The 24,222-nt window shown below is 42.1% G+C and overlaps 1 protein-coding gene across 2 annotated transcripts; it reads left to right on the forward strand.

Moving 5' to 3' along the window:
* The first annotated feature begins 215 nt into the window (after positions 1-215).
* Positions 216-23,785, forward strand: ddx10 (DEAD (Asp-Glu-Ala-Asp) box polypeptide 10). Of its 2 annotated transcripts, none has more exons than XM_080726428.1 (15): positions 216-477; positions 3,017-3,192; positions 5,505-5,747; positions 6,221-6,409; positions 7,004-7,145; positions 9,085-9,226; positions 11,075-11,229; positions 11,894-11,996; positions 14,799-15,001; positions 15,959-16,189; positions 17,403-17,557; positions 19,299-19,427; positions 20,650-20,782; positions 21,247-21,409; positions 23,266-23,785. In XM_080726428.1, exons 1-15 carry the CDS (start codon positions 323-325, stop codon positions 23,479-23,481), a joined length of 2,535 nt encoding a protein of 844 aa, XP_080582554.1. In that variant the 5' UTR covers positions 216-322; the 3' UTR covers positions 23,482-23,785. The 2 variants fall into 2 exon arrangements, with proteins under 2 accessions (XP_080582554.1, XP_080582553.1); XM_080726427.1 differs by having other exon boundaries at positions 23,260-23,784.
* The last annotated feature ends 437 nt before the right edge of the window (positions 23,786-24,222 follow it).

Raw genomic sequence — 24,222 nt, forward strand, 5'->3', positions numbered from 1 at the left:
CGTCACAGTAGACCCACTACGTCACGTTTTACTACCCGGATGGAGGGGTGAAAACGCCTCATGCGCTGGGTGAGCAACTCAATGCAAGTGGAGGGGCGGGGATATATGTGTCCTCTCTATTAATATTATAACTCTATGGTTGTGAGCTTGTAGATCTGCTAGTTTCATACGTCACTGAACACGCGACATACGTCACTCGACATGCGACGGCTCGAGCGTGCAGCTTTCCACGTTGTGTTTTGGTCCCACAACAAAACACTAGCAGAAAACGCTGCGACTTTGAACCAAAAACAAACCCAATACTTTGAGCAAAAGCGACAGAATGGCGTCGCGGGAGTCCGGCGACGCCGTGCGGACGTTCGAGAAGTGGAAGAAAAAGTACAACGGGAAGAAAAGACGGGTGAACAAGCAGAGGAAGGAGAAAAACAAACCCGAGTGGCAACTGGAGCGAGACAGCATCCAGCAGCTGGTCAGCAAGTACGTTACAATGTGAATGTACACCTGAATATGTTACAATGTACACCATTATTGATTGATTGAAGACTTTATTAGAAGTTTGCAGAAGTTTGGAAAAGGTACAGTTTCATGACGGACGGTACAGTTCACACTGGTACAAGGTCAACTAAAAGGAAAGGAGATCCTAGTAAGCGGTCCTGCTTATTTGCACAGGAAACCATTTCAGTATCTTTGAAATCTATATTTCAAATTAATAAATCTATATTTGAGTATATAACAATGAATGACAGACGGATAGAACACAGTACTATGCTATGCAGTTAGCCGCAAATTGCAACACTAGATTTTTTTATACTCTGATGAATCTAGGGTTGCAATACCACCCATAGGGATTCAATGCATGAAAACAGTTTTTTGCTAACTGATTGTATTAAACGACTTCAAACTCACCAATATTGTGGCTCTATGGAAAGCGTGGAATTTACTCTTGCTAACTGCAAAGTGTTTGTTTCTGAAAAATCCACCGAAGAATTGTTATGATTTATTTTCTGTTAATAAAATCCGAGCAGCCATGTTTTTTTCTAAGTCTTGAACTTAGGAAGCGCTCGTCTTCTATAACACCACGTCCCGCTGCCTCCTGCATTAGGCTATGTGACAGAACCAGCTGGTACACAGGACTGCTGAGTGACTTCCCACGAGCGCTTCCAAACTCCAGCACTTAGAAAAAATAATCACCCGAACTGAATTTCTTGACAGAAAATAAAATCATAACAATTCCACGGTGGAATTTTCAGAAACAAACACTTTGCAGTTAGCAAGAGTAAATTCCAAGCTTTCCATAGAGCCACAATATTGGTGAGTTTGAAGTCGTTTAATACAATCAGTTAGCAAAAAACTGTTTTCATGCATTGGATCCCTATGGGTGGTATTGCAACCCTAGATTCATCCGAGTATAAACAAATCTAGTGTTGCAATTTGCGGCTACTATGCAGTTATTGTCAGAAATAAAAAAAGAAAATAACAGTGCAAAAAATGTATACATTTGTGTCAGTGGAAGGGTAAGGCTGGGTTTGTTTTTACCAGTTAAGGGCGGCTGCCGCCTGTAATGTTTTTTTTTCCAGGGCGATTTTAAAGGATGTTAGGGTTCTAAACTCCTTTAAGGCTTTCGGTAAGGCGTTCCACATTTTGTTGGCATAGCAGGAGAACGAGTTTGGCCCTTTGTTTGTCAGGTACATGGGCATCTTGGAGGTGTAGTGTATCTTGTACACCAGGCCCATTGCCAGATGCTGTACTTTGTCAGTTACTGTAAGCCACCCCACGCTTATGTGGTGATAAATGTTAAGGTGAGCCCGAGGAGGAAGACCAAGCACGACCCTAATCAGTTTGTTCTGGGCTGTTTGGAGCTTTAACTTTAAGGCAATTGAGGCATCGCAATACCAAACGAGGATTCCGTAATCAATGAGGGGCCCAAAGAGCACCTTCTAGCAGTCTTTAGTGTTTTAATATTGATCAGCGGGGCAACCCTATGCAAGATCATTTTTTCAAGGTCATTTTTTCACTGGATAGGTTAGCCTCCATGGTCACATGGAACACTTCAGATTCCAGTCTGGATGTGACACAGATCTGATTCAGGCTGGATTTGGCTGCCAGTGTAAACAGGGCCTAATAAAGTCTTCAATCAATCAAGCAATAAGTTGACTTGCAATACCAACCCTTGAGAGCCCATTCATCCAAACAGAAAAGTCTGATCTGATCATATTAAACAATGTTAAACTCACCAACATTGCAGCTGTACGAAAAGCTTGACTCATCCTCTTTGTATCTGCCAAGTTTGTGTTTGAATTTGGAAGTGCTCATTGGAAATCACTCAACGGTAATGCACCACCACAACATTGAAATCTCACATTTATTGTAAACGAGTGCTTCCAAACCTTAGACAAATAATCACCTGCACGGAATGAATGAACAGAAAGTAACTCATAACATGTCTATGTTGGAATTTTATGATACAAAAACATGGCAGATACAAAGAGGGTAATCCAAGCTTTCCGCACTGCTGCAATGTTGGTGAGTTTAAACTTGTGTAATACAATCAGATCTGAGCACTGTCAAGGGTTGGTATTGCAAGTCAACTCTATGTGCCAGATAGCAAAAAATAGCATCTATTGATTGCTTTCGGCTAGGGAGAGTGGGCACCTAAACATATTTGGAGCTTAACTTGGCTATTCTTCCCAAAATGCTAGCTAACTAGCTTACTAACTAAATGGTCAGAAATCATGAAACGTGTCATGTGTGTGTACTGTACATCATTATCAGACCACAATTGCCCATAATGACTGGCTGTGCACCGGCTTTGTAGCAATTTGTAGAAATATTAGGTATTAATGTCAAATGTTCAAGCATTCAAATCATGCTTCTAAATTCTTTCTTTATAGTTTCACATTTTGGAAGAAACATAGCTAATTTAACTCTAAGGTGCCCACCATGTTTTGGTACTTACTGCTCGCTCTTCCAGCTACTGTACAAGGCTTTAATTTATACTCTCATTCTACCACTGCAGGTATGAGGAGATCAACGTAAAAGACGCAGTGAAGTTTTCAGATTTCCCCATTTCCAAGAAGACTCTGCGAGGTCTGATGCAGGCGCAGTACCGACAACCCACCGAGATCCAGCGACAGACCATCGGCTTCGCCCTGCGAGGGAAAGATGTCTTGGGAGCGGCCAAGACCGGCTCTGGTAAGACTAGGGCTCAAACGATCCAGTATTGTCTTAACGATTGTTCTATTGACTACTTCTTTGGTTAAGCCATTTAGGCCTAGAATTATTTAATGCTTTAACTATTGAAAAAATAGCAGATATGGATGCGAGCTTGTAGATCTGCTATTTTTGAAAAATCCTGAAAATGTGGGCACATTTTTCATTATATATTTTTCAAAGCAAACTTTTGTAACTCAAATCTCTGCTTCTGGGGGGTCCCTGGAACAACATATTTTGAATGGGGGTCTGTGGCCAAATACATGTAATTTTGGGGGTCCTTGACATGAAAAAGTTTGAGAACCACTGATTTAGAGGAAGGATTTAGAAGTCCGGTCAAAGTTTTTCAGTTTTTTTTTTTCAAGTTTTTTCAAGAATAGCAGATCTACAAGCTCGCAGCGCGGCACTCAGTGCCGTGCTGTGAGCTTGTATATCTGTTATTTTTCAATAGTAAAAGCACTAAATAATGGTACCGGAATGTACCCAGTTCGATCCCGGGCCAGCACCCCTCAGAGTTAGTGCTGAGGTGTCCTTGACCAAGTCACTGAACCCCCATGAGCAGGTTTGACACTAAAGCTTGCCCACCTTCCCTTTCAGTTTGCCCGACCGGGCAAGTGCTTATTTGAGAGGGGATGCAACCGTCTATAAACGCAACAAAAGATATCTGTCTAAACCAGTGGTTCTCAAATTTAGGGTCGGTCCCCAAATTATTTTGTGGGGTGCCCAGATGATTAGTTTAATGTAAAAAAAATGTCTCACTCAACGGTACATATATACACAGCGTATCTGCACATTTATAAAGACCGTTTTAATACCAAACTGGCCAAACTGTCAAATATTAAGTAAGCAAGAGGCGAACATTGTGAAAATTGCAGATCTACATGCTCACAACGCCTCACACTGCGCAAGTGCCTCTGAACCCTTAGTATCAACACCTGCTGGTGGTTTCCTCAGCCAGCGATGTGTGAACTTGCGCGTGAATGGGCATTATTACGCATTATTTTGTGCTTTAACTATTGAAAAATAGCAGATATACAAGCTCACAGAAAATTGGTGCAAATTGGTGCAAGTCTTAGAATATTTAAAATCCTTCTAAGGTTTTTTGAAAAACCTTTGTTTCTATGTCAGTGGTGCGCAAACCTTTTCATATGAAGGACATCCAAAATTATATGTATTTGGCCATGGACCCCCATCTCAAAATATTGACTCCCCCAGAAGCAAAATTTTAGTTACAAATGTTTGCTTAAAAAAAAAATATATTAGCAGAATATAAAGCAGATCTACAAGCTTGAGCTTGTATATCTGCTATATTTCAATAGCTAAAGTATAAAATAATTAAAGTTGCTACATGTAGTTTTCTGCTGACATAAGCAGGAAAAAGGCAATTGCTTATTTTTATTTTATTATATTCAGACGTCTAACAATGCTCCCTAAAAATCTAGTCTCTGTGGCGCCTCTAGGAGCCGCAGTCTGCGTCCAAAACTATTATTTTATCTGTAAGAAGCTCTGTCACTAGCAGCTCATTGGTGCATAAACCAGCCGACCCGGGGCTATAAAGGATTGACAGACAGGTCAACCAATCTGAACAAGATCAGGGTTGCCCCCTGATTGGTGAAAACCAGGGCAGGCTATCTATAAAAATTGTTTTGGAGGCAGATTGTGGCCCCAGGAAGTGTCACAGAGACAACATTTCTTTAGGAAGCATGGTTAGCCGTCTGAATATAATAAAAGAAATATAATAATAATACATAAATAAAAATAAGCCTTTGCATGTTTCCTGCTTATGTCAGCAGAAAACTACATATAGCAACTTTAAAGCTATACTGTGTAAGTTGCTCAACTAGTGGTCAGTAGCTCTATAGCAAACCGCTGTCGCGTCCGCGTCTTTCGGCCCTGGTTCCTGTGCGTTCAGACATTCCGGAGAAACGGACTCCTTCACCGGAGTATGCTGTTGTTTTGTTGAGGCAAGCTACTTCCAAGTCAGCAAGATGCGCTGTGATTGGCCGGCAGTGTATAACCCTCGCTGTGATTGGCCGGTAGTGTATGATGACGTAATGTTTTCGCGAAAACCGAACCCCGGCGAGGATCACAGAAAACATATAAAGAGAAGGCTTTAGAAGCTGAAAATAACGTAGTGGGTGTTCTAAAACTTTAGCGATTTAACAGTTAGGACAATTTTAAGATTTGTTTTATAAAAAAAGTTACATGGTATAACTTTAAGGTCCCCTCCACCTTGGGCCCTAGTAACCCAGTCCCACTTCCCCCCCCCCTTTGTGACGCCCCTGCCCCCCTAGGTAAGACGCTAGCCTTCCTGGTTCCGGTGCTGGAGTGTCTGTACCGGCAGCAGTGGAGCTCTGTGGACGGTCTGGGAGCGCTCATCATCTCCCCCACCCGGGAGCTGGCCTACCAGACCTTCGAGGTGCTGCGCAAGGTGGGCCGCAACCACGAGTTCTCTGCGGGGCTGGTCATCGGCGGCAAGGACCTGGAGACGGAGTCCCAGAACATCCACCGCACCAACATCATCATCTGCACGCCAGGTATAGGCCTGCACACTAGAGCATTCACGAATAGTGATCTTTAGAATTCGAATTATTCGACCTTAAAGTATTCGAATAGTCGAATATTCAACAGGACTGGCCAAACTGTCAAATATTAAGCAAGCAAGAGGCGAACATTGTGAAAATAGCCAATCTAAATGCTCACAACGCCTCGCGTTTGCGAGGCGTTGTGAGCATGTAGATCTGCTATTTTCACAATATTTATCTGCGGAACCGAGTCACATTAAATGTAATACCTACAATTCCAAGTGCTTGTCAGGGTGGGGGTCCCCAGTTCAAATGTTTTTATTTTGGGGGTCACGGCCTAAAAAGGTTTGACAACCCCTGGTATAGAGCATTAACAAATTCATCCACCAGGGCATTGACAGAAAGAGATTTTTTTATCTGCTATCTGGCCCAGTAGGAATGTGCCTTAAATGGGTTAACTGTATGAGCCTTTGGGCCCCCCCCAGGTAGACTGCTGCAGCACATGGACCAGACGGCCACCTTCCACGCCACGGATCTCCAGATGCTGGTCCTGGACGAGGCGGACCGCATCCTGGACATGGGCTTCACCGAGACGCTCAACGCCATCGTGGAGAACCTGCCCAAGACGCGCCAGACGCTGCTCTTCTCGGCCACGCAGACCAAATCGGTGAAAGGTGTGACAATGTCTTTCCTTATAATAAGTGTGCTTAAGCCATAGTTTTGTAGATTAACTGCCTAGGTATTTTCCTTTGTTATTTACCAGATTTTCACACGGCAGCTCCGTTCAGTCTTTTCTTTTGCGCGGAGAAGAAAAAAATACAACTGCGATGATCCGTGTATAAGCTATGGTCCATAGCAAACAGGCCGTTTTGACCAAACGTGCAATATGGGAAAAGAAGCAGAGATATATCAATGTTTCTGCTTTCCGGGATGAATACAAGACAATGGGCGGCGGAAGTCACCGGATGTGGCCGGATGTAGTATTCTGCAAGGCATCATGGGAAACTGAGTTTTTTTACAAGTACAATATGAAGTCATCCAGAGGTTCGGGAGGGGTCGGTAGGTACCGTCATTAATTCGGCTGTTCGGTGCCACTGAGAAAGTGGAGTATGCATCGGCCCAAATACAGAACCACTGAAATAGAAAGATACATTCTTTTTTTGTTTTGTTGTCAGTATTGGGAAGACATTTTTACCTGCCCCAGGTCTTGACCAGTGAGCCCTAAAAAAAATCCACTTACTCCCCCCTTTTTTCTTTTTTTCTTAAAGACCTGGCGCGTCTCAGCCTGAAGGACCCAGAGTACGTGTGGGTCCACGAGAAGGCCAGGTTCAGCACCCCCGCCACGCTGGAGCAGAGCTACGTGGTCTGTGAGCTCCACCAGAAGGTCAACCTGCTCTACTCCTTCATCAGGTAGGACCAGAGGCTTTCTGCCTTTTCAGGCCGCGAACCCCAAAATAATCACATTTGAACTGGGGACCCCCCCACCCCCCCTGACGAGCACTAAGAGTCGAGGCATTACATTTTATATAACACGGTTCTGTTGTGAACATAGCAGATCGGCTATTTTCACAATTTCTGCCTCTAATATTTGACAGTGTGGCCTAATGTTTAATTTGTCATTTTAGAGGTATTAAAAAGTCCTTAAATTGTCACTTTAGAAATGTGCAGATACCCTCTATCACTTAAACTTTATGTTGGTTTGTTTACAGTTGAGTGAGAAAACAATGTTGCACATTAAGTTAATCATCTGGGGACCCCCAAAATAATTTGGGGACCCCCAGGTTGAGAACCATTGAGGTAGGACAGTGGCTTTCAACCCTTTTCACATCAGGGTCCATTATTTATTCGGCATTAACCACCATTTGATGATATTTGGCTCCTCTTGTTGTGTTGTTGCTGGATACGATTTTGTCCACAATTCCATGCTGTACCATGTCGTTGGTACCACAGGAGAGATAACTGGCAAACCTTGATCAAAATAACAATGTTTCTACGTTAACTAATGGTGTAGACTTCTTGTAAATGATGTAATGCAGATGTTTAACTATAATTTAACTCTTGAGAGCGTAAAATGAAACCAAATGGATTTGGCTCAAGAGTTAAAGATCTGTAAGGGTCCATTTGGTTACCAACTCTCCATCATTTAGCTACACCCTGTAAAATGGCGGCATACAAAAATAGCGTCGGCATAAAAAGAAAACAACATTGGCTATTTTCCCTCCCCATTTTATTTCATATTCCTTATTGCAGGGGTCTTCAACAGGGGGTCCTCAGAGTTACTACAGGGGGTCCTTCAAATCTTTGTGATATAAACTTTTTTCTCCTTTTTTCTATTAACTATTTGAACCCTAACGTACATATTCTAAGAACTCTAGACAAAAAATAGCAGATCTACAAGCTCTCAACGCCTCACACACTGCGAGGCGTTGTGAGCCTGTAGATCTGCTATTTTTGGCAAAGAGGTTTGGTGTAGAGGGGAAAAGAAGCACACACAGTACAGAGTGAAAGGTCAAGTTTATGAAGTATTGACGGCTCGAGTGGTAAAATATCTGAAAGCACAAATTGACATGAATCCAACATACACTGATGATTGTGCTGTCAAACAACTATATGGAATCTATGAACAGGTTGTGGGGGTCCCTGCTTCATCTCTCTCTCAACTAAGGGGTCCTTGGCCTGAAAACGTTGAAAACCCCTGCCTTATTGCAAGCTCTTAACCCATTCAGAACGGGTACACATTATTGTGTATCATTATTTTATGCTTTAACTATTCAAAAATAGTAGATATACAAGCTCACAGCGCGGCACCGAGTGCCGCGTTGCGAGCTTGTAGATCTGCTATTTTTAAAAAGTCGTGAAAATTAGAATTTTGACCCGATTATATAAGTGTCTTTTGAATCCTTTTAAGGTTTTTTGAAAAACCCTATGTTTCTATGTCAGCAATCTGGCCAGCCATCGTCAAAGAAAAGGTCCTTTTCACTTAAATGGAGCTCAGTTTGTCTGTTCTTGAGAGACTACTAACTATGTCAGTGGTGCTCAAACTTTTCACGTGAAGGACCCCCAAACTTATATTTATTTGGCTATGGACCCGCATCTCAACATATTTAGTTCCAGGGACCACCCAGAAGTTACAAATGTTACAAATGAGTTACAAACGTTCGCTTTGAAAATACATATATTCAAAGATTTGCACACATTTTCACGACTTTTTCAAAAATAGCAGATCTACAAGCTCGCAGCGCGGCACTCGGTGCCGCGCTGTGAGCTTGTAGATCTGCTATTTTTCCCTGGTTAAAGCATTCAATAATTCTAGGCCTATTAAACCAAACGTGCTCTCCTCCTCCACCAGGAGCCACCTGCAGAAGAAGATCATAGTGTTTTTCAGCAGCTGTAAGCAGATCCAGTATCTGTTCCGGGCGTTCTGCCGCCTGCGCCCGGGCATGCCCGTCCTGGCCCTGCACGGCAAGCAGCAGCAGATGAAGAGAGTGGAGGTCAGACTCATGGACGCTTTGATTGGGCCTGTCACAATTATTACATTATCGTCTAATCGCAATTATTTGACATATTCGCAATTACTTTTTTCATAATCGTCATAATCGTGAATGTTGAAAAATGTTTTTCATTTTCAGAAATAGTGGAAATAGCAGATCTACAAGCTCACAACGCGTCGCATCGCGACGCGTTGTGAGCTTGTAGATTGGCTATTTACACTATCAATGTTATTTTTTAAGTATAAAGTTGTCAAATATGTCAGTAATTTCTTTGTATATTTAGGTTATGTGTCATATCTGCCATGTGCAACTTCAAAGCCTAAAAGCCAAACAGAAATGTAATTATCAACGACAAATACACAATTAAATCGTTAATCGCAATTATTTGAGTACAATCGTCATCTAAAATGTCATATCGTTAAAGCCCTAGTTTTGATTGATACAAAAATGTACATAAATATGAACTTAACGTGGTATCCATAGTCCACGATGGTGCAGTGTTTAGAAGTAAGCTAACAGAAAGCAACAGACTACATAGAAACATCTTCTTACGTTTTCCGGTTCAGGGTTACCGGAAAACGCCCTGACCCCACTTTGAGAAGCCTTAGTTCTTGAGTTACACACAATGCTTACCTTAAAGCTATACTGTGTAAGTTGCTCAACTAGTGGTCAGTAGCGTCCGCGTCTTTCGGCCGTTTTTCGCCGCGGACCGGAGGGGTCCCTGGTTCCTGTGCGTTCAGGCATTCCGGAGAAACGGAGTGTTTCACCCGAGTATAGATAGAGACACACGGGCGCCTACAAATATGGCCGCCCTATTGTGATAGCTAGCGACCCCACTTCAAGATGCGCTGTGATTGGCCGGCAGTGTATAACCCTCGCTGTGATTGGCCGGTAGTGTATGATGACGTAATTTTTGCGCGAAAACCGGACCCCGGCGAGGATCATAGAAAACATATAAAGAGAAGGCTTCAGAAGCTGAAAATAACGGCGTGGGTGTTCTAAAACTTTAGCGATTTAAGAGTTAGGACAATTTTAAGATTTGTTTTATAAAAAAAGTTACATGGTATAACTTTAAAATGACACTAGGTCAAAAACCTGTTTGTTCTTGAGTTACACACAATGCTTACCTTAAGCATTGTGGGGACATGGATGTGTTTGTAATGACATCTAGTACTACATTCATGAAAAACACTTTTGACCAAAACAAATAGTGTAAAAGCGATAGGCTTATAGGCTCCACTCTATGCTGCTGGGGAAACTGGACAACAGGGACATTTCTGCCTGATAGACCCCATGGACAGTCTTATGGGATCAATATAAGTAGGAACATTAGCCTAGAAAGTGATTTAGGGCGGAGTTGTCCTTTAAAATGACACTAGGCAAAAACCAGCTTTTCTTCACCATACTGTCCATGCCAAACAGAAACAAACTTTACAGTATTACCCGTATTGCTTCCAAGATCATCTGACTTCCCACACCCACACTGTCTGATATGAACGATAAGGCCATTATACGCTTAACACTCTCAATAACAAGTGACACTGACCATCCTCTGCATCGCCACTTCGACCTAATGCCATCTGGGCAAAGTTCGGTTTAAAAGGAGTTTTGTCCCCTCAGCCATTGCTGCACTTAACAATCTGCTAAACAATCGCCCCCGTCGCTAAGAGGGTTTTTTCTGTGTACAGTGGGGTACTGGTGATTTGTCTATGTGATATGTTTGTGTTGTTATTTGGCTATGTGGTGTTTCTTTCCAGACTGTGAAGACAAATTTCCCTTCGGGGACAATAAAGATTATTATTATTAACACTTTAGAATGTGACACCCTCTCTCCTGCTCCGTCACCAGGTGTACACAGACTTCCTGAAGAAGAAGAGCGCCGTGCTGTTTGCCACCGACATCGCCGCCAGAGGCCTGGACTTCCCCACTGTCAACTGGGTGCTGCAGTTTGACTGTCCGGAGGACGCCAACACCTACATCCACAGAGTGGGACGCACCGCCAGGTACACTCACTCAATACTCAAATGACTCAAATAAATTGGATTTTTATTCGAAGAAACTATGGATACATTTAAATCAAAACTAATGCACAGAGTGGGACACAACGCCAGGTAAACTAACGCACTATATCAGTGGTTTTCAAGTGCTTTTGGCTCAGGGCATCCCTGTAAAATAACCTTTTCATCCACGGCACCCCTGAATTGCATTGCTACTTTGTAGAACCTTACATTTATGACATATTACAGTACTTAAACGTATAAATATATCCCTCGAAGATACAATATTTCATGAAGAAAATACCTTATTAACCCATTAGACCTGAAAAAAACACCTACCAAAAAAGTCTTCTAAATCCTAACAGTATTCTGAAAAACGTTTGTTTCTCGCACCGCAAGGCGTTGTGTGCGTGTAGATCGGCTGTTTTCACTAGTTTAAATCATTTTTTAAATTATAAATACAATACTGGCTTTCAAGCAGTTTCAAGGGGCACACTTGACCCTTCTCAGGGACACACCAAAGGTCCCCAGGCACAGTGGTTGAGAAACACTGTCTTAACGACATGCTGTTGTGGACAGGTACAAGGCTTGGGGTGGTAAGTGTCTTTCATGCTGTTGTGGACAGGTACAAGGATGGGGTGGTAAGGGTCTTTCATGCTGTTGTGGACAGGTACAAGGAGGGCGGAGAGGCCTTGCTACTGCTGCTGCCATCAGAGGAGGAGGGGATGCTCGCTCAGCTGCAGGAGAAGAAGGTTCCCATCAACAAGATCCAGGTCAGAGCGCACACATGGAGACTTGAATTAAATCGGCCTTTTTAGTTTTTTGGTCGCATTCCTAAGACAATAATTTGATAAAATTAATGTACCCCCATTGATTCTGGTCCCATCTGGAATTAATGGGGGTACATATACTATAATGACCTTTTTGTCTTAGTAATGCAGCAAATACAAAAACATATTATTGAACTCAAGCCTCCATGGCGTGAGCAATCAAAAGAAAAAAGTATTTTTTTGGGAGGGGAACTACTCCTTTAACACAGGGAGCCGTGGTCTAACACAGTGGTTCTCAAAGTGGATTCCAGGGATAGTCCAGGCGTTTCGGGCAGTATTTTGATAGAATCGTGCACTTTATGAAAGAAGCATGACATTTGGCACACAGTTAGAACATGCCATATGGAACATTTTTGGCTATAGGGGCATCGCAGATTTGTCTTGGGAAACTTGTCGGAGCCAATCAAAGTTGGGCTCTCGTAGACTTTACTATACAGTAAAATAATACAAAAAATAAATATGCTTTAAGTAGCATGTGAGGGGTCAAACTAGGTGTTTTTCATGATTCTGAATCCAATGCAAACATTTGTTTTGCAGGTAAAACATTCCTTGGGCTAAAAACGGACCCCATAAAAGTGATAAAACTATGGTTTATTGATGAGTCATAACTTTTCACAGTTTTGTGGCATCCGTTTCTCGGAAAGGAATGTTTTTCGTGCAAAACAAATGCCTGCATTGGATTCAGAATCCCGAAAAACCCCTAGTTTGACCCCTCACATGCTACTTAAAGCATATTTATTTTTTGTATTATTTTACTGTCTAGTAAAGTCTATGAGAGCCCAACTTTGATTGGCTCCCACAAGTTTCCCAAGACAAATCTGCGATGCCCCTATAGCCAAAAATGTTCCATATGGCATGTTCTAACTGTGTGCCAAATATTCATGCTTCTTTCATAAAGTGCACGATTTTTGCCTGAAACGCTTGGACTAGGACTCTTTGGGTTCCTTTAGAAGCATACAAGTCTGTAACTCTGACAGCAAACGGACCCTGATAGGTCCATTTTGTTCCATTTGTACACTGTCGGAGTTAAAGGGCAACTTTGTTTTTTTAAAACTGGTTCATTAGAGAAAAGAAAAGATGAGTGTTAAAATGTTTACATTTACTGCTTTCTATCGTTTTAGTGATTTTAACGATTTTGATTTGCATGCATTCCCCCAGGTTGGGGGCATGCATACAAGTGGCTAAATGTGTCTTTTTAGACATAATAAGCCCGTTCCCAACCGCAATCTTTCATGGGCAGATGTGACTTATGGGGGCTGGTGTAAATAATAACAAAGAGAATGACGGCTATTGTGTGTAAAACTACATATTTAGCCAGAGAGAGAGAGAGAAAACCAGGTGCTCTTCGGAGAATATGAATAGTAAAAACAAGTCAAAATGGTGCTCTTGGATCGACGGGATCAATTCATCAAAACGAAAAAAGTGATCCAGGCACTCAGAGGTTAAAAAGGGAGGAACAACCTTTATTTCATTATTCTAAAAAACCGACATGTTTCGACCAGAAGCTGGTCATCATCAGGGCATGCATACATATTTAGCCACTTGTACACATGCCCCCACCCACTGAAATCAAAATACTAAAATCGCTAAAACAATAGAAAGCAGTAAATGAAAACATTTTTACACTCATCCTTTCTTTTCTCTAATTACAATCTCAAATATGAACCCTTGTAAAAAAAAACAAAGTTGTCCTTTAAGGGGAGACATTGGCATTTAAAAGTTTCAGAAACACTGGTCTAACAAATGGTCATATGAATATCAAATGGGGCAGTGGTTCTCAAACAAGAACGCAATCCGCCCCCAAATAATGATATCTGAACCATAGAGCACTAAATATTTAGTTCCAGGGACCCCCTGAAGCAAAATTGGAGTTACAAAACGTTCACTTTAAAAATAGATATATTCAAAGATTTGCACACATTTTCACGACTTATCAAAAATAGCAGATCTACAAGCCCGCAGCGCGGCACTCAGTGCCGCACTGTGAGCTTATATATCTGCAATTTTTTCAATAGCTAAAGTATGAAATGATTCCTGGTCTAAACAAGAAGTCTCAGAGCAGGAGAAGTCACCCGGTGACGCGTTGGTGACCACGCCTATCCGCCATGACACTTTTGGTGGCGGAACTGGCACCGGAAGTTCGATGAATAACATTAGCGTCTATTAGAGCCGGCTGGGACAGCTCATAAACAAAAAATAATTCTGAACGATAGAGACCTTTGTTGTATAATCGCTCCAGGAATATAAAAGAAGACATATCACAGGTATTTTTACAACCACTTGCTTTTCGATGTGCACAGTACATAATGTTATTGAGGCAGCTAAACAGCGGCGGCGGCTGTTTCTGTCTCAGAGCTATCGTGAGATTTGGATTCCAGACAGGGAATGGTGGAGAGTCTCGCGATACTAGCTAGTTCAGAAACGTAAATTGTGCTCTTTAGATGCTTCTATAATGTTTTAACCGAAAAGCCGAAAAGCAACACAGCAGAAAACAATGTGTGACATGTGTTCTTTTATATTCCTGAGCCGAGTATTTTATAAAGGTCTCAATCGTTCAGAATAATTTTTTGTTCATGAGCTGTCCCAGCCGGCGCTCATAGACGCCAATGTTATTCACCGAACTTCCGGTGTTAGTTTTGCCACCGAGAGTGGCGCATGGACGCCAAAAACACGTCGGTGTCCTTTCTTGCTGAGAGGTTCTTTGGTCTAAACGGGTTAATTAATTGCCCCTAATGTGTTGCTCAGGTGAACCCAGAGAAGACCCAGGACGTGCAGCAGAAGCTGGCAGGCTTCCTGGCCCAGGAGCAGGACCAGAAGGCCCGCGCCCAGCGCTGCTTCGTGTCCTACCTGCGTGCCGTCTACCTCATGAAGAACAAGCAGGTGTTTGACGTCTTCCAGCTGCCGCTGCAGCAGTACGCGCTCTCCCTGGGCCTCGCCCTGCCTCCCAGGTAAACCCAGCTTCCAGATAAAAGAATCCCATTGAAAAAAGACCTTTCCGTCGCCGAGCTCTGTCTGCTACTGTTTACATCAGGGGTGGGCAACTTTGATGATGGTGAGGGCCACTATATTTCCACCTTCACTCCAGAGGGCCACATTGCATATTGCTACGTCCTAATTTGTCATTCAAGTATCTAATTCAAAAGAAGCAAAAATAGCCGATCGGTTATTTTTGCTTCTTTTGAATTGGAATCCTAAATTATTTTTTGTTCTTTTTTTAATTGGAATCCTGAAATGTAACATTTTGATTTAATTTGAAACGCATTTAGTTATATACTCGTGTTAACTTTATGAACCTAAATACAAATACATTGAACATAAGAAAAAAATACATTTTAATACTACTATACTAGTCATTAGACTACTACTATAGACTGAGGGCATTAAAGCCGGTCATGTTTGGAATTACAACTGCTGAAATCAATAATATATCAGTATTCCGGTATTAACCTGAGGGCCGCATTAAGTGAAAGGTGAGGGCCGCATGTGCCCCCCGGGCCGCCACTTGCCCATGTATGGTTTTCATGAAAGCAAACGGAAGCTGCGCTATGGTCCCGCCCCCGACCGGGTACGGAAACCTGATCTCCTCGAAAATCGGAAAAGCGACCGGAAACAGTTCTCTGAGGGTGATAAACAGGCCGGATCGGCGATAAACAGCGATTATACTTTTAAATGTTTTATAGCGATTAAGGCATATTAAAGTATCTGGATTATCAGGCCAGGCAGAGAGGAACATAGGGATTTCATCGGGACTATCGGGGGAGGCGGTACATGAGTTAAGCTGAAGAGCTTACTAGGATCTCCTTTTAGTTGACCGTGTACCAGTGAACTGTACCGTCATAAAACTGTACCTTTCCTATGCAAACTACAAATTAAATCAGTCAATCAATCGTTGTAACTATTCCCAGGGTGCGCTTCCTGAAGAGCATCGCTCAAAAACACACTGCGGACACGAAAGAAGGAGGGCCGAGAGATGAAGAGCAGTCTGAGGAAGAGGAGGAGGAGGAGGAGCTGAAGAGCTTCAAGGCCAAGCTGAAACAGGCGTCTCACACAGAAAGCCAGAGCTCAGAAGAGACAGACGGCGATAGTGAAGATAGCGGTGATGATGAGCATAAAGAGCTGCTGCAGTCTAACCCCAGGTAAGCAGCTTTGGTTTCACAAAACATTAAATCTAAGCTATGATGGCTAAAACCAAGACCAAATATATTGACTACTATACAAACTAAAATGTTAGGGGGGGACTCGTCAATATTTTACCTGAGAAACGATGTTTCAATTAAAACGCATTTTGGTATATGAGTGAATCATTTTTTTTATTTTTATTTTCATAAAAATGTCCCATCCACTGGGCCAAGCAAAGCGGTCTGATCTACTTCTTGCGTGCACTGGAGTTTGTTGTCTGTTGGTTGGTGCACCGCTATTTAGTTTAGTTCGATCCACTTCAACATCATCAGAAAACATTCCACAATTCATACAACAATTTCTGTCGCAAAGGCATTGGCCGAAGCTCAACGCTTATTTATGTCTCTCCCTTCCCTTCTTCTACCATTTCTATTTAAAAATAAAAAGGTTCATATTGAATGAATACTCAAAACAATCAGGATTTACATTACTGATTTACACTGTTCGTCATAAACAAACACTATGATCTGTACGCCTGAAACTAAGCGCAAAATTAATCAGCTAAAGTCCCAGCCCTATTATCGCCATAATATCGTTAATCACAATTATTTTTGGCACAATTATCTGTAACTAAAGGTGTGCATAGGCACTACCCTCGCGATTCAATTCAATCACGATTCACAAGGTAACGATTCGATTCGATTATACAATGCATTGTGATGCATCACACTTTTCTATATTACTGCACATATTTTATTTGGAATTATATTATACACATTATTATAATTGTTTTATAATTTGATATATAATTATATTTAGGCTTTGATTACCGAGCAATATTACACAAGACTTGTTAAGAGCTGCTTACGGAACTCGCCTCCGCCTCGTTCCTACAGCAACGCTGTCGTGCCGGTAATTACGGACGGTAAAGCACACACCTAGAGTGTAAAATATTGTGATTATAAAAGTTACCCTTAAAAAAACACTTTAGCTCAATTACAGCTCAATTACATTGTAATTAAGGAACATTTTATTTTATTTTAAGACCAGTACCATAATGCTTGTTTGGTGCACGGGTAGATTGCTTCATCAGAACTACCTGTCGTATAATATCAATTATGTCACAATGCTGCATCGGGGCAGAATCGAGCGCGGCCGAATTGCGATGCAACCGATTATTTTTTACACCGAAGCCGATTGCCGTTTGTGATTGTTTGTGTGACTCTGCAGCGACAGCGAGGAGGACGACGAGGACAACCTGAGGGATCTGGATCTGCTGACGGTCAAGAGGAAAGACGTCTTCCATGTCACTGAGGGCCAGGAGTCTGAGGAGGAGCTGACCGTCCAGCCCAAGAAGAAAACCGCCAAAGAGACCAAATTTAAAGGTAGAGACAACCTCTGATATTCGAACACTAGTTCAGGGGGTCTTCAGCAGTTTTCAGGCCTAAGACCTCTATATCTGAGAGAGAGATGTTGGGGAAAAAAAACCCTCTCTATCGTCTAGTCTAAACTGACCTGAGTTGCACTCCGGGGCGGCCATAGCGGAGTGGTTAGTGAGTCTGCCTGGGGAGCCAGAGCCTCAGGTTGTCCCAGGTACGATTCCCGGCCAGGTCAGCAATGTGTCGATGTGTGTCCCTGAGCAAGACTCTTAACCCCTAATTGCTCCTGAGCGCCGTAGAATCCAATGGCTGCTCACTGCTCCAAGCTGTTTGCGACCGTCAGGTCGCAGGTATTATCAAAACCTCCACTGTTTTTATTATCAAAACCTCCACTGTCGGCTGTCTTTCAGTCAGTCAATCAGTCAGTCTGTCAGTCAGTCAATCAGTCTGTCGGTCACGTCACGTCAGGTCACGTCACGTCACGTCAGGTCACGCTACACTTTTGCCCTACTCATATGTCTGCCACTGTTGCCCCTATCCATGCCAAACTTTGCACACACACTCCTGCCAAATACCACAAAAAAACCACAACCTGCCCCTCATTTCTCACATGGCCCTCTTCTAGCGCCACCATGAGGCAGATTCCTGCAAAACACATTTTTGGACACTGCTCCTACAGAGCATGTCATCAACATGGATCTGTCCCATTTCCCATATTCACTCCTGATTGGCTACCATTGCCTTCTAAGTTTGTGTATGCGACCTGACGGTCGCTTATCTCCTGATTAGGGAGTCTTACTAGTTATAGGATGGGTAAAATGCAGAGGATAAAACGTCTGACAAAAACATAGACGTAGGGCCCGTTTTGTATTGTACTTGGTGCGTTCTTTCTACACCAAAAATAAAAATCTACAAGCTCACAATTATTGAGCTCGTAGATCAGCTATTTTTGGTGAATGTTCCCCCCAGAAAAGGGATGTTGGGGTCAAGTCATTAAATGTCAATTATATAACGTTAATTTCAAGCAGGCCTAATGGGAACAGATATTCTCTCAATTTGGGGGGAATTTTTTATCTATTTATATATTTATTTTACTTTTCACCAACAATGACATGCCCAAAAATAGGCTCAGCTCAACAATTGACTATTTTACTATTCAATCATCAATGATTTGTTGATGAATCCAGCACTTTAACACGCTTATTGCCACGATTAAAAATTGCCTTACATATTACATGCCACCATTTTCTTACCTTTTAACGTGCACAATGGTGCACGGATCATGCACCACATGTGTACACGCCGTTCACAGCTTTCAAACAAAAAAAAATGCTTAGAAATCCGTTCAAACATTCATGAGATGGAGCCAATCTTGTTTTCTTCATACAGTGGTAACATGTCCTTAGGTCGAACACCCTTTGGTCCGAACACCAAAACCTAACATTAACCCTAACCTCAGTAAAACTATGCCTAAACCTAACCCTAACCTCAGTAAAACTATGCCTAAACCTAACCATAACCCTAACCTCAGTAACCGTGACGCTGGTGAGTAGCTAACCTGCCGACGCTGTTCGACCCAACGGGAGTTCGACCTATGGGGCAGTCCCCCATACAGTATGTAAACAAACACGGCTGCCATGTTTGAAAGGTAGGGTTGTTCTGGGGGTCAAACATGCATTCGGCCAAAACTCGGAAAACTCGTGTTTGGCAGTAAGTGTAATCTGTTGAATCTTTTTATTTTTTTCAGATGCCAAGAAGGTCCTGAAGAGGAAGCTGAAAGTGAACACCAAGACCACCTTCACAGAGGAGGGGGAGGCGGTGCAGCAGTGGCCCCAGGCCCAGCGCACGGCTGCTGCCGACCAGGAGGAGGACGAAGGCATGTGTTAGAAGTTCAACTTCATTTTGATTCCAACAGAAGCCAGCATGTCTTCTATGACAGTGGTTCTAAACCCTTCCAGGCCGCGACCCCGGAAATATTCATATTTTAACTGGGGACCCCCCACCCTAAAGAGCACTAAGAGTTGAGGAATTACATTTTGTACAACACGGTGCTATTGTGAAAATAGCAGATCTACAATTTTCACCTCTAATATTTGACAAATTGGTTTAATTTGTCATTTTAGAGGTATTAAAAAGTCCTTAAATTGGCACTTTAGAAATGTGCAGATACCCTCTATACACTTAAACGTTATGTTGGTTTGTCTACAGTTGAGTGAGAAAACAATGTTGCACATCAAGTTAATCATCTTGACCCACAGTTTGAGAACCACTTTTCTATGAAAGCATGTCGCACACCGAAACTATCTATTGATTGGCTATTTTCGGTTAGTCTTTATTTTGATATGAAAGCGCATTTCAAGTGGTCAAACTGGCAATAGAATACACATTCGGAAGCATCTTCCATAAAACAAAAGGTCAACAGCCTCAATCTGTGATTTTTTTTTCAACTGGTTTAGAATAGGTTAAAGGACAACTTTGATTTTTTTACAACAAGGGTTCATATTTTAGATGGTCATCAGAGAAAAGAAAAGATAAGTGTTAAAATGTTTTCATTTACTTCTATCATTTTTAGTGATTTTAACGATTTTGATGGGCATGCATGCAAGTGGCTAAATATGCATTTTTAGACACAATAAGCCCATTCCCAAGATGCACTGCAATCTTTCATGGGCAGATGTGACTTATGGGGGCTGGTGTAAATTGTAGCAAAGAAATTGTCAGCTTATTGTGTCTAAAAATAAATATGTAGCCACTTGTACACACTTGTACCCACTGAAATCAAGATACTAAAATGGCTAAAACGATAGAAAGCAGTATATGAAAACATGTTAGCACTCATCTTTTCTTTTCTCTAATGAGAACATTCCCACTGAGCACTATAACTATATCATTCACCATCATATTTTTGTCATAGTCGGTGTGAACACTGCCATTGACTTGACTCAGAACAACTATACTTTTATAGTTATCTTTATAGTTCTTGTGCCTGGTCAGAATGGCACATCAGAATGACAATAATGGAATGATAATACCTAATACAACAACCTAACAGTTTCAGTCATGATGATGATTACATGTTTGCTTCATTCCGTGTGAAGGTGTTTCTGGGATCAACGTGGAGAAGGCTCGGCAGAGACTGCAGCGTGAGGACCAAGAGTTCGACAAGCTGGAGTACAGACGCAAAGTCAAGGAGAAACACCGTGAGAGGAGACTGAAGGCAAAGGCTGCCAGGTAGGGATGACAACAATTACCACCCATCAAGACCTGAGGGGCGATAATCGTTATTATCGTTTATCGTGGGAAAAAAAACTGATTTTGTTTATATCCCTCTTCTAGGATTGATAAGGGATATAAACAAATTCAGTCTGACAATAGCCAAAATGATTTTATCATTATCTTACGCTTTTTGTGGTAATTTTTGTATTGAAACACATATATGAAGCTCAATCTTTTTTATAAAATATATTCAAAACATAATTTTTATTTTAGCAATGTTTTTCAAGAAAAAGTTCACTATAGCTCCTTCAATTTCAAATGGTATAATACATATTTGGAATGTATAACAAACACAATTTAGATTTTTATGTTATAGATATATAGATAGAACGGAAATCTCTGCATGTCAATGCATTGATGATCACCCAACCATTGACCGCTGATTAATTCCCAATTGTGTTCATGGCTACTTGCCGCAGACGGGAAGCCCGCCAACGAGACGGCAAGACGTCGGAGGACGACGGTGAGGACGGAGAGGAGGAGGAGGAAGAAGTGGTGGCGTACCTCGGGGCTCCCGGGGAGGAGTTTGACCCCGCCTCCCTGCCCGACCCGGACCGCCACCGCTCCGACTCTGAGGAGGAGGTACGTACAGCGAGACAGATCACTGTATCGTTGTTGTCCAAAACCGTTCTTTGTGTATTTAAAAATGATTTAACCCATTCAGAACGGGTACACATTATTGTGTATCATTATTCTATGCTTTAACTATTGAAAAATAGCAGATATACAAGCTCACAGCGCAACACCGAGTGCCGTGCTGCGAGCTTGTAGATCTGCTATTTTTGAAAAATCGTGAAGATTATAATTTTGACCCGATTCTATAAGTGTCTTTTGAATCCTTCTAAGATTTTTTGAAAAACCCTATGTTTCTGTGTCAGCAATCTGGCCAGCCAACGTCAAAGAAAAGGTCCCTTTCAACTGGAGCTCAGTTAGTCTGTTCTTGAGAGACTACTATGTCAGTGGTTCTCAAACCTTTTCATGTGAAGGACCCCCAAAATGATATTTATTTGGCCACGGACCCCCATCTCAAAATATTTAGTTCCAGGGACCACACAGAAGCAAAATTTGAGTTACAAATGTTCGCTTTGAAAATGCATATATTCAAAGATTTGCACACATGTTCACGACTTTAAAAAAATCTACAAGCTCGCAGCGCGGCACCGAGTGCCGCACTGCGAGTATATCTGTATATCTGCTATGTTACACTGGTTAAAGCATTCTATAATTCTAGGCCTAAATGGGTTAAACTAGTGAAAATAGCCGATCTACAAGCACACAACGCGTTGTGTGCTTGTAGATCGACTATTTTCTCTGCTTTTGTGTGACACTTTTGTAGGATGTAGTAGGGCTTTAATTTACACACAAACACACACATTTGAAACTTGGAGATACAAGGTTTCTGCTCGACAGTGATGATGTACAGGCTAACTAAGTTTTACCACTTTACTTTACAGATCTACAAGCTCACAATGCGTCACATTGCAACACATTGTGAGCTCGTATTTTATACTTTAGCTATTAAGAAATAGCAGATATACAAGCTTGTAGATCTGCTTTAAAAAATAACAATAAAGATATGTTTCGGGGCTTTTATGCCTTGATTGATTGGACAGTAGACTGACAGGGGAAACAGGGAGAGAGATGAGCGACATGCAGCAAAGTTGGTCGGGAATGGATCCGGGTGCCCCCTAGATCTGCTATTTTTGAAAGATGATGACATTTTTTGCAAAATATTTCGATATGTAATTTAACTCAAAATTGCTATTTTCCGGTGTCCCTTTAACAACATATTTTGAGATGGGGGTCGGCGGTCAAATACATATAATTCTGGGGGTCCTTGACATTAAAGGAGTAGTTCACCCTACAAAATTACTTTTTTTTCTATTGATTACTCATGCCATGGAGACTTGAGTTCAATTATATTTTTATGTATTTGTCACATTTCCAAGGTAAAAAAGGTATTTTAGTAAATTTACCTCCCATCCGGAATCAATGGGGGTACATTTATTGTAATCAAATTATTGCCTTAGGAATGCAACAAAAAACAAAAAATAGTAATACTATTGATCTCAAGTCTCCATGGCGTGAGTAATCAATAGGAAAAAAAAGTCATTTTGGGGGTGAACTACTCCTTTAAAAAGTTTGAGCACCACTGACATAGAAACAACATGTTCTTTTGGGGACTGCCCATAAGTCCGAAGGTTCATTAGTCCGAATTTAGTTAGGGTTACTGAGGTTAGAGTTAGGGTTAGGGTTAGAGTTAGGCATAGTATTCTTAACAAATTCGGACTAATGAACCTTTGGACTAATGAACCTTCGGACCAATGCCATGGCACTTTCTGAAAACTGTTGGGATTTAGAAAACATTAACAGAATCTGCTTCAGACATACATTCATTTAACGTACCTCTTATTATTTTCTCATCTTTGGAGGAGGAGGAGCGAGCGGGAGGTCCCCCTGCTGGCGGCCGAAGGAAGCGCAGCCACAGCAGCAGCAGCAGCAGCAGTGAGGCGGAAGAGGAGGAGCCAAAGACAGGAAACAGGAAGAGAGCGAGGCGGCGCGGGGAGGAAGCGGCACCACAGCAGCTGGACACTGGCCTCTCTCTGGCCGAGGACGAAGAACTGGTGCTGCATTTACTGGGAGGCAGCCATTAGATTAGTGGTCCCTGAGGGGGATCCAGGGGGTCCCCAGCTCACCAAATGGACCCTTATTAGATCTTTAACTCTTGAGCAGGGGTCTTCAACGTTTTCAGGCCAAGGAGCTGAGAGAGAGATGAAGCAGGGACCCCCAGATTCCATATATTGTCATTGTTTGACAGCACAGTCACCAGTGGATTCATGTCAATTAGTGTTTTTTCAGATATTTAACCACTTGAACCGTCAATGCTTAATAAAGTTGACCTTTCACTCTGTACTTAGTCTGCTCTTTCTCCCCTCTACACCAAAGCTCTTTGCCGAAAATAGCCGATCTGCACGTTTGTAATGAGTGTAGCTTGTAGATCTGCTCTTTTTGGCTAAAGTTCTCAGAATACGGACGTTAGGATTCAACATTCAAGTGGTTAATATAAAAAAGGAGAAAAAATGGTTTCTATGACATAAAGTTTTGAAGGACCCCCTGTAGTAACTCTGAGGACCACATGGGGGTCCCGGACCCCCTGTTGAAGACCCCTGCTCTTGAGAGTATAACATGAAACCAAATGGACCTTTAAGGGGCCAGTTGACTCGACCCAGTCCTAATTCTGCCGTAAAGAAAGACAACGAGAAGATCATTCGTTCTCAATCTGTGGGTCTGGACCCCCAGGATTAACTCAATGTGCAACATTGTTTTCTCACTCAACAGTAAACAACCCAACGTAAAGTTTAAGTATATAGAGGGTATATCCACATTTCTAACAT

Source organism: Nannobrachium achirus (genome assembly GCF_963921795.1).
Source record: "Nannobrachium achirus genome assembly, chromosome: 1".
Classification (NCBI taxonomy): Eukaryota; Metazoa; Chordata; class Actinopteri; order Myctophiformes; family Myctophidae; genus Nannobrachium; species Nannobrachium achirus.

Coding starts and splice junctions, on each gene's coding strand:
- ddx10 (XM_080726427.1), top strand. CDS start 323: ATGGCGTCGCGGGAGTCCGGCGACGCCGTGCGGACGTTCGAGAAGTGG. Junction 11,997..14,798: donor TTCCCATCAACAAGATCCAG/GTCAGAGCGCAC, acceptor TGTGTTGCTCAG/GTGAACCCAGAGAAGACCCA. Junction 16,190..17,402: donor CTGCTGCAGTCTAACCCCAG/GTAAGCAGCTTT, acceptor GTGACTCTGCAG/CGACAGCGAGGAGGACGACG.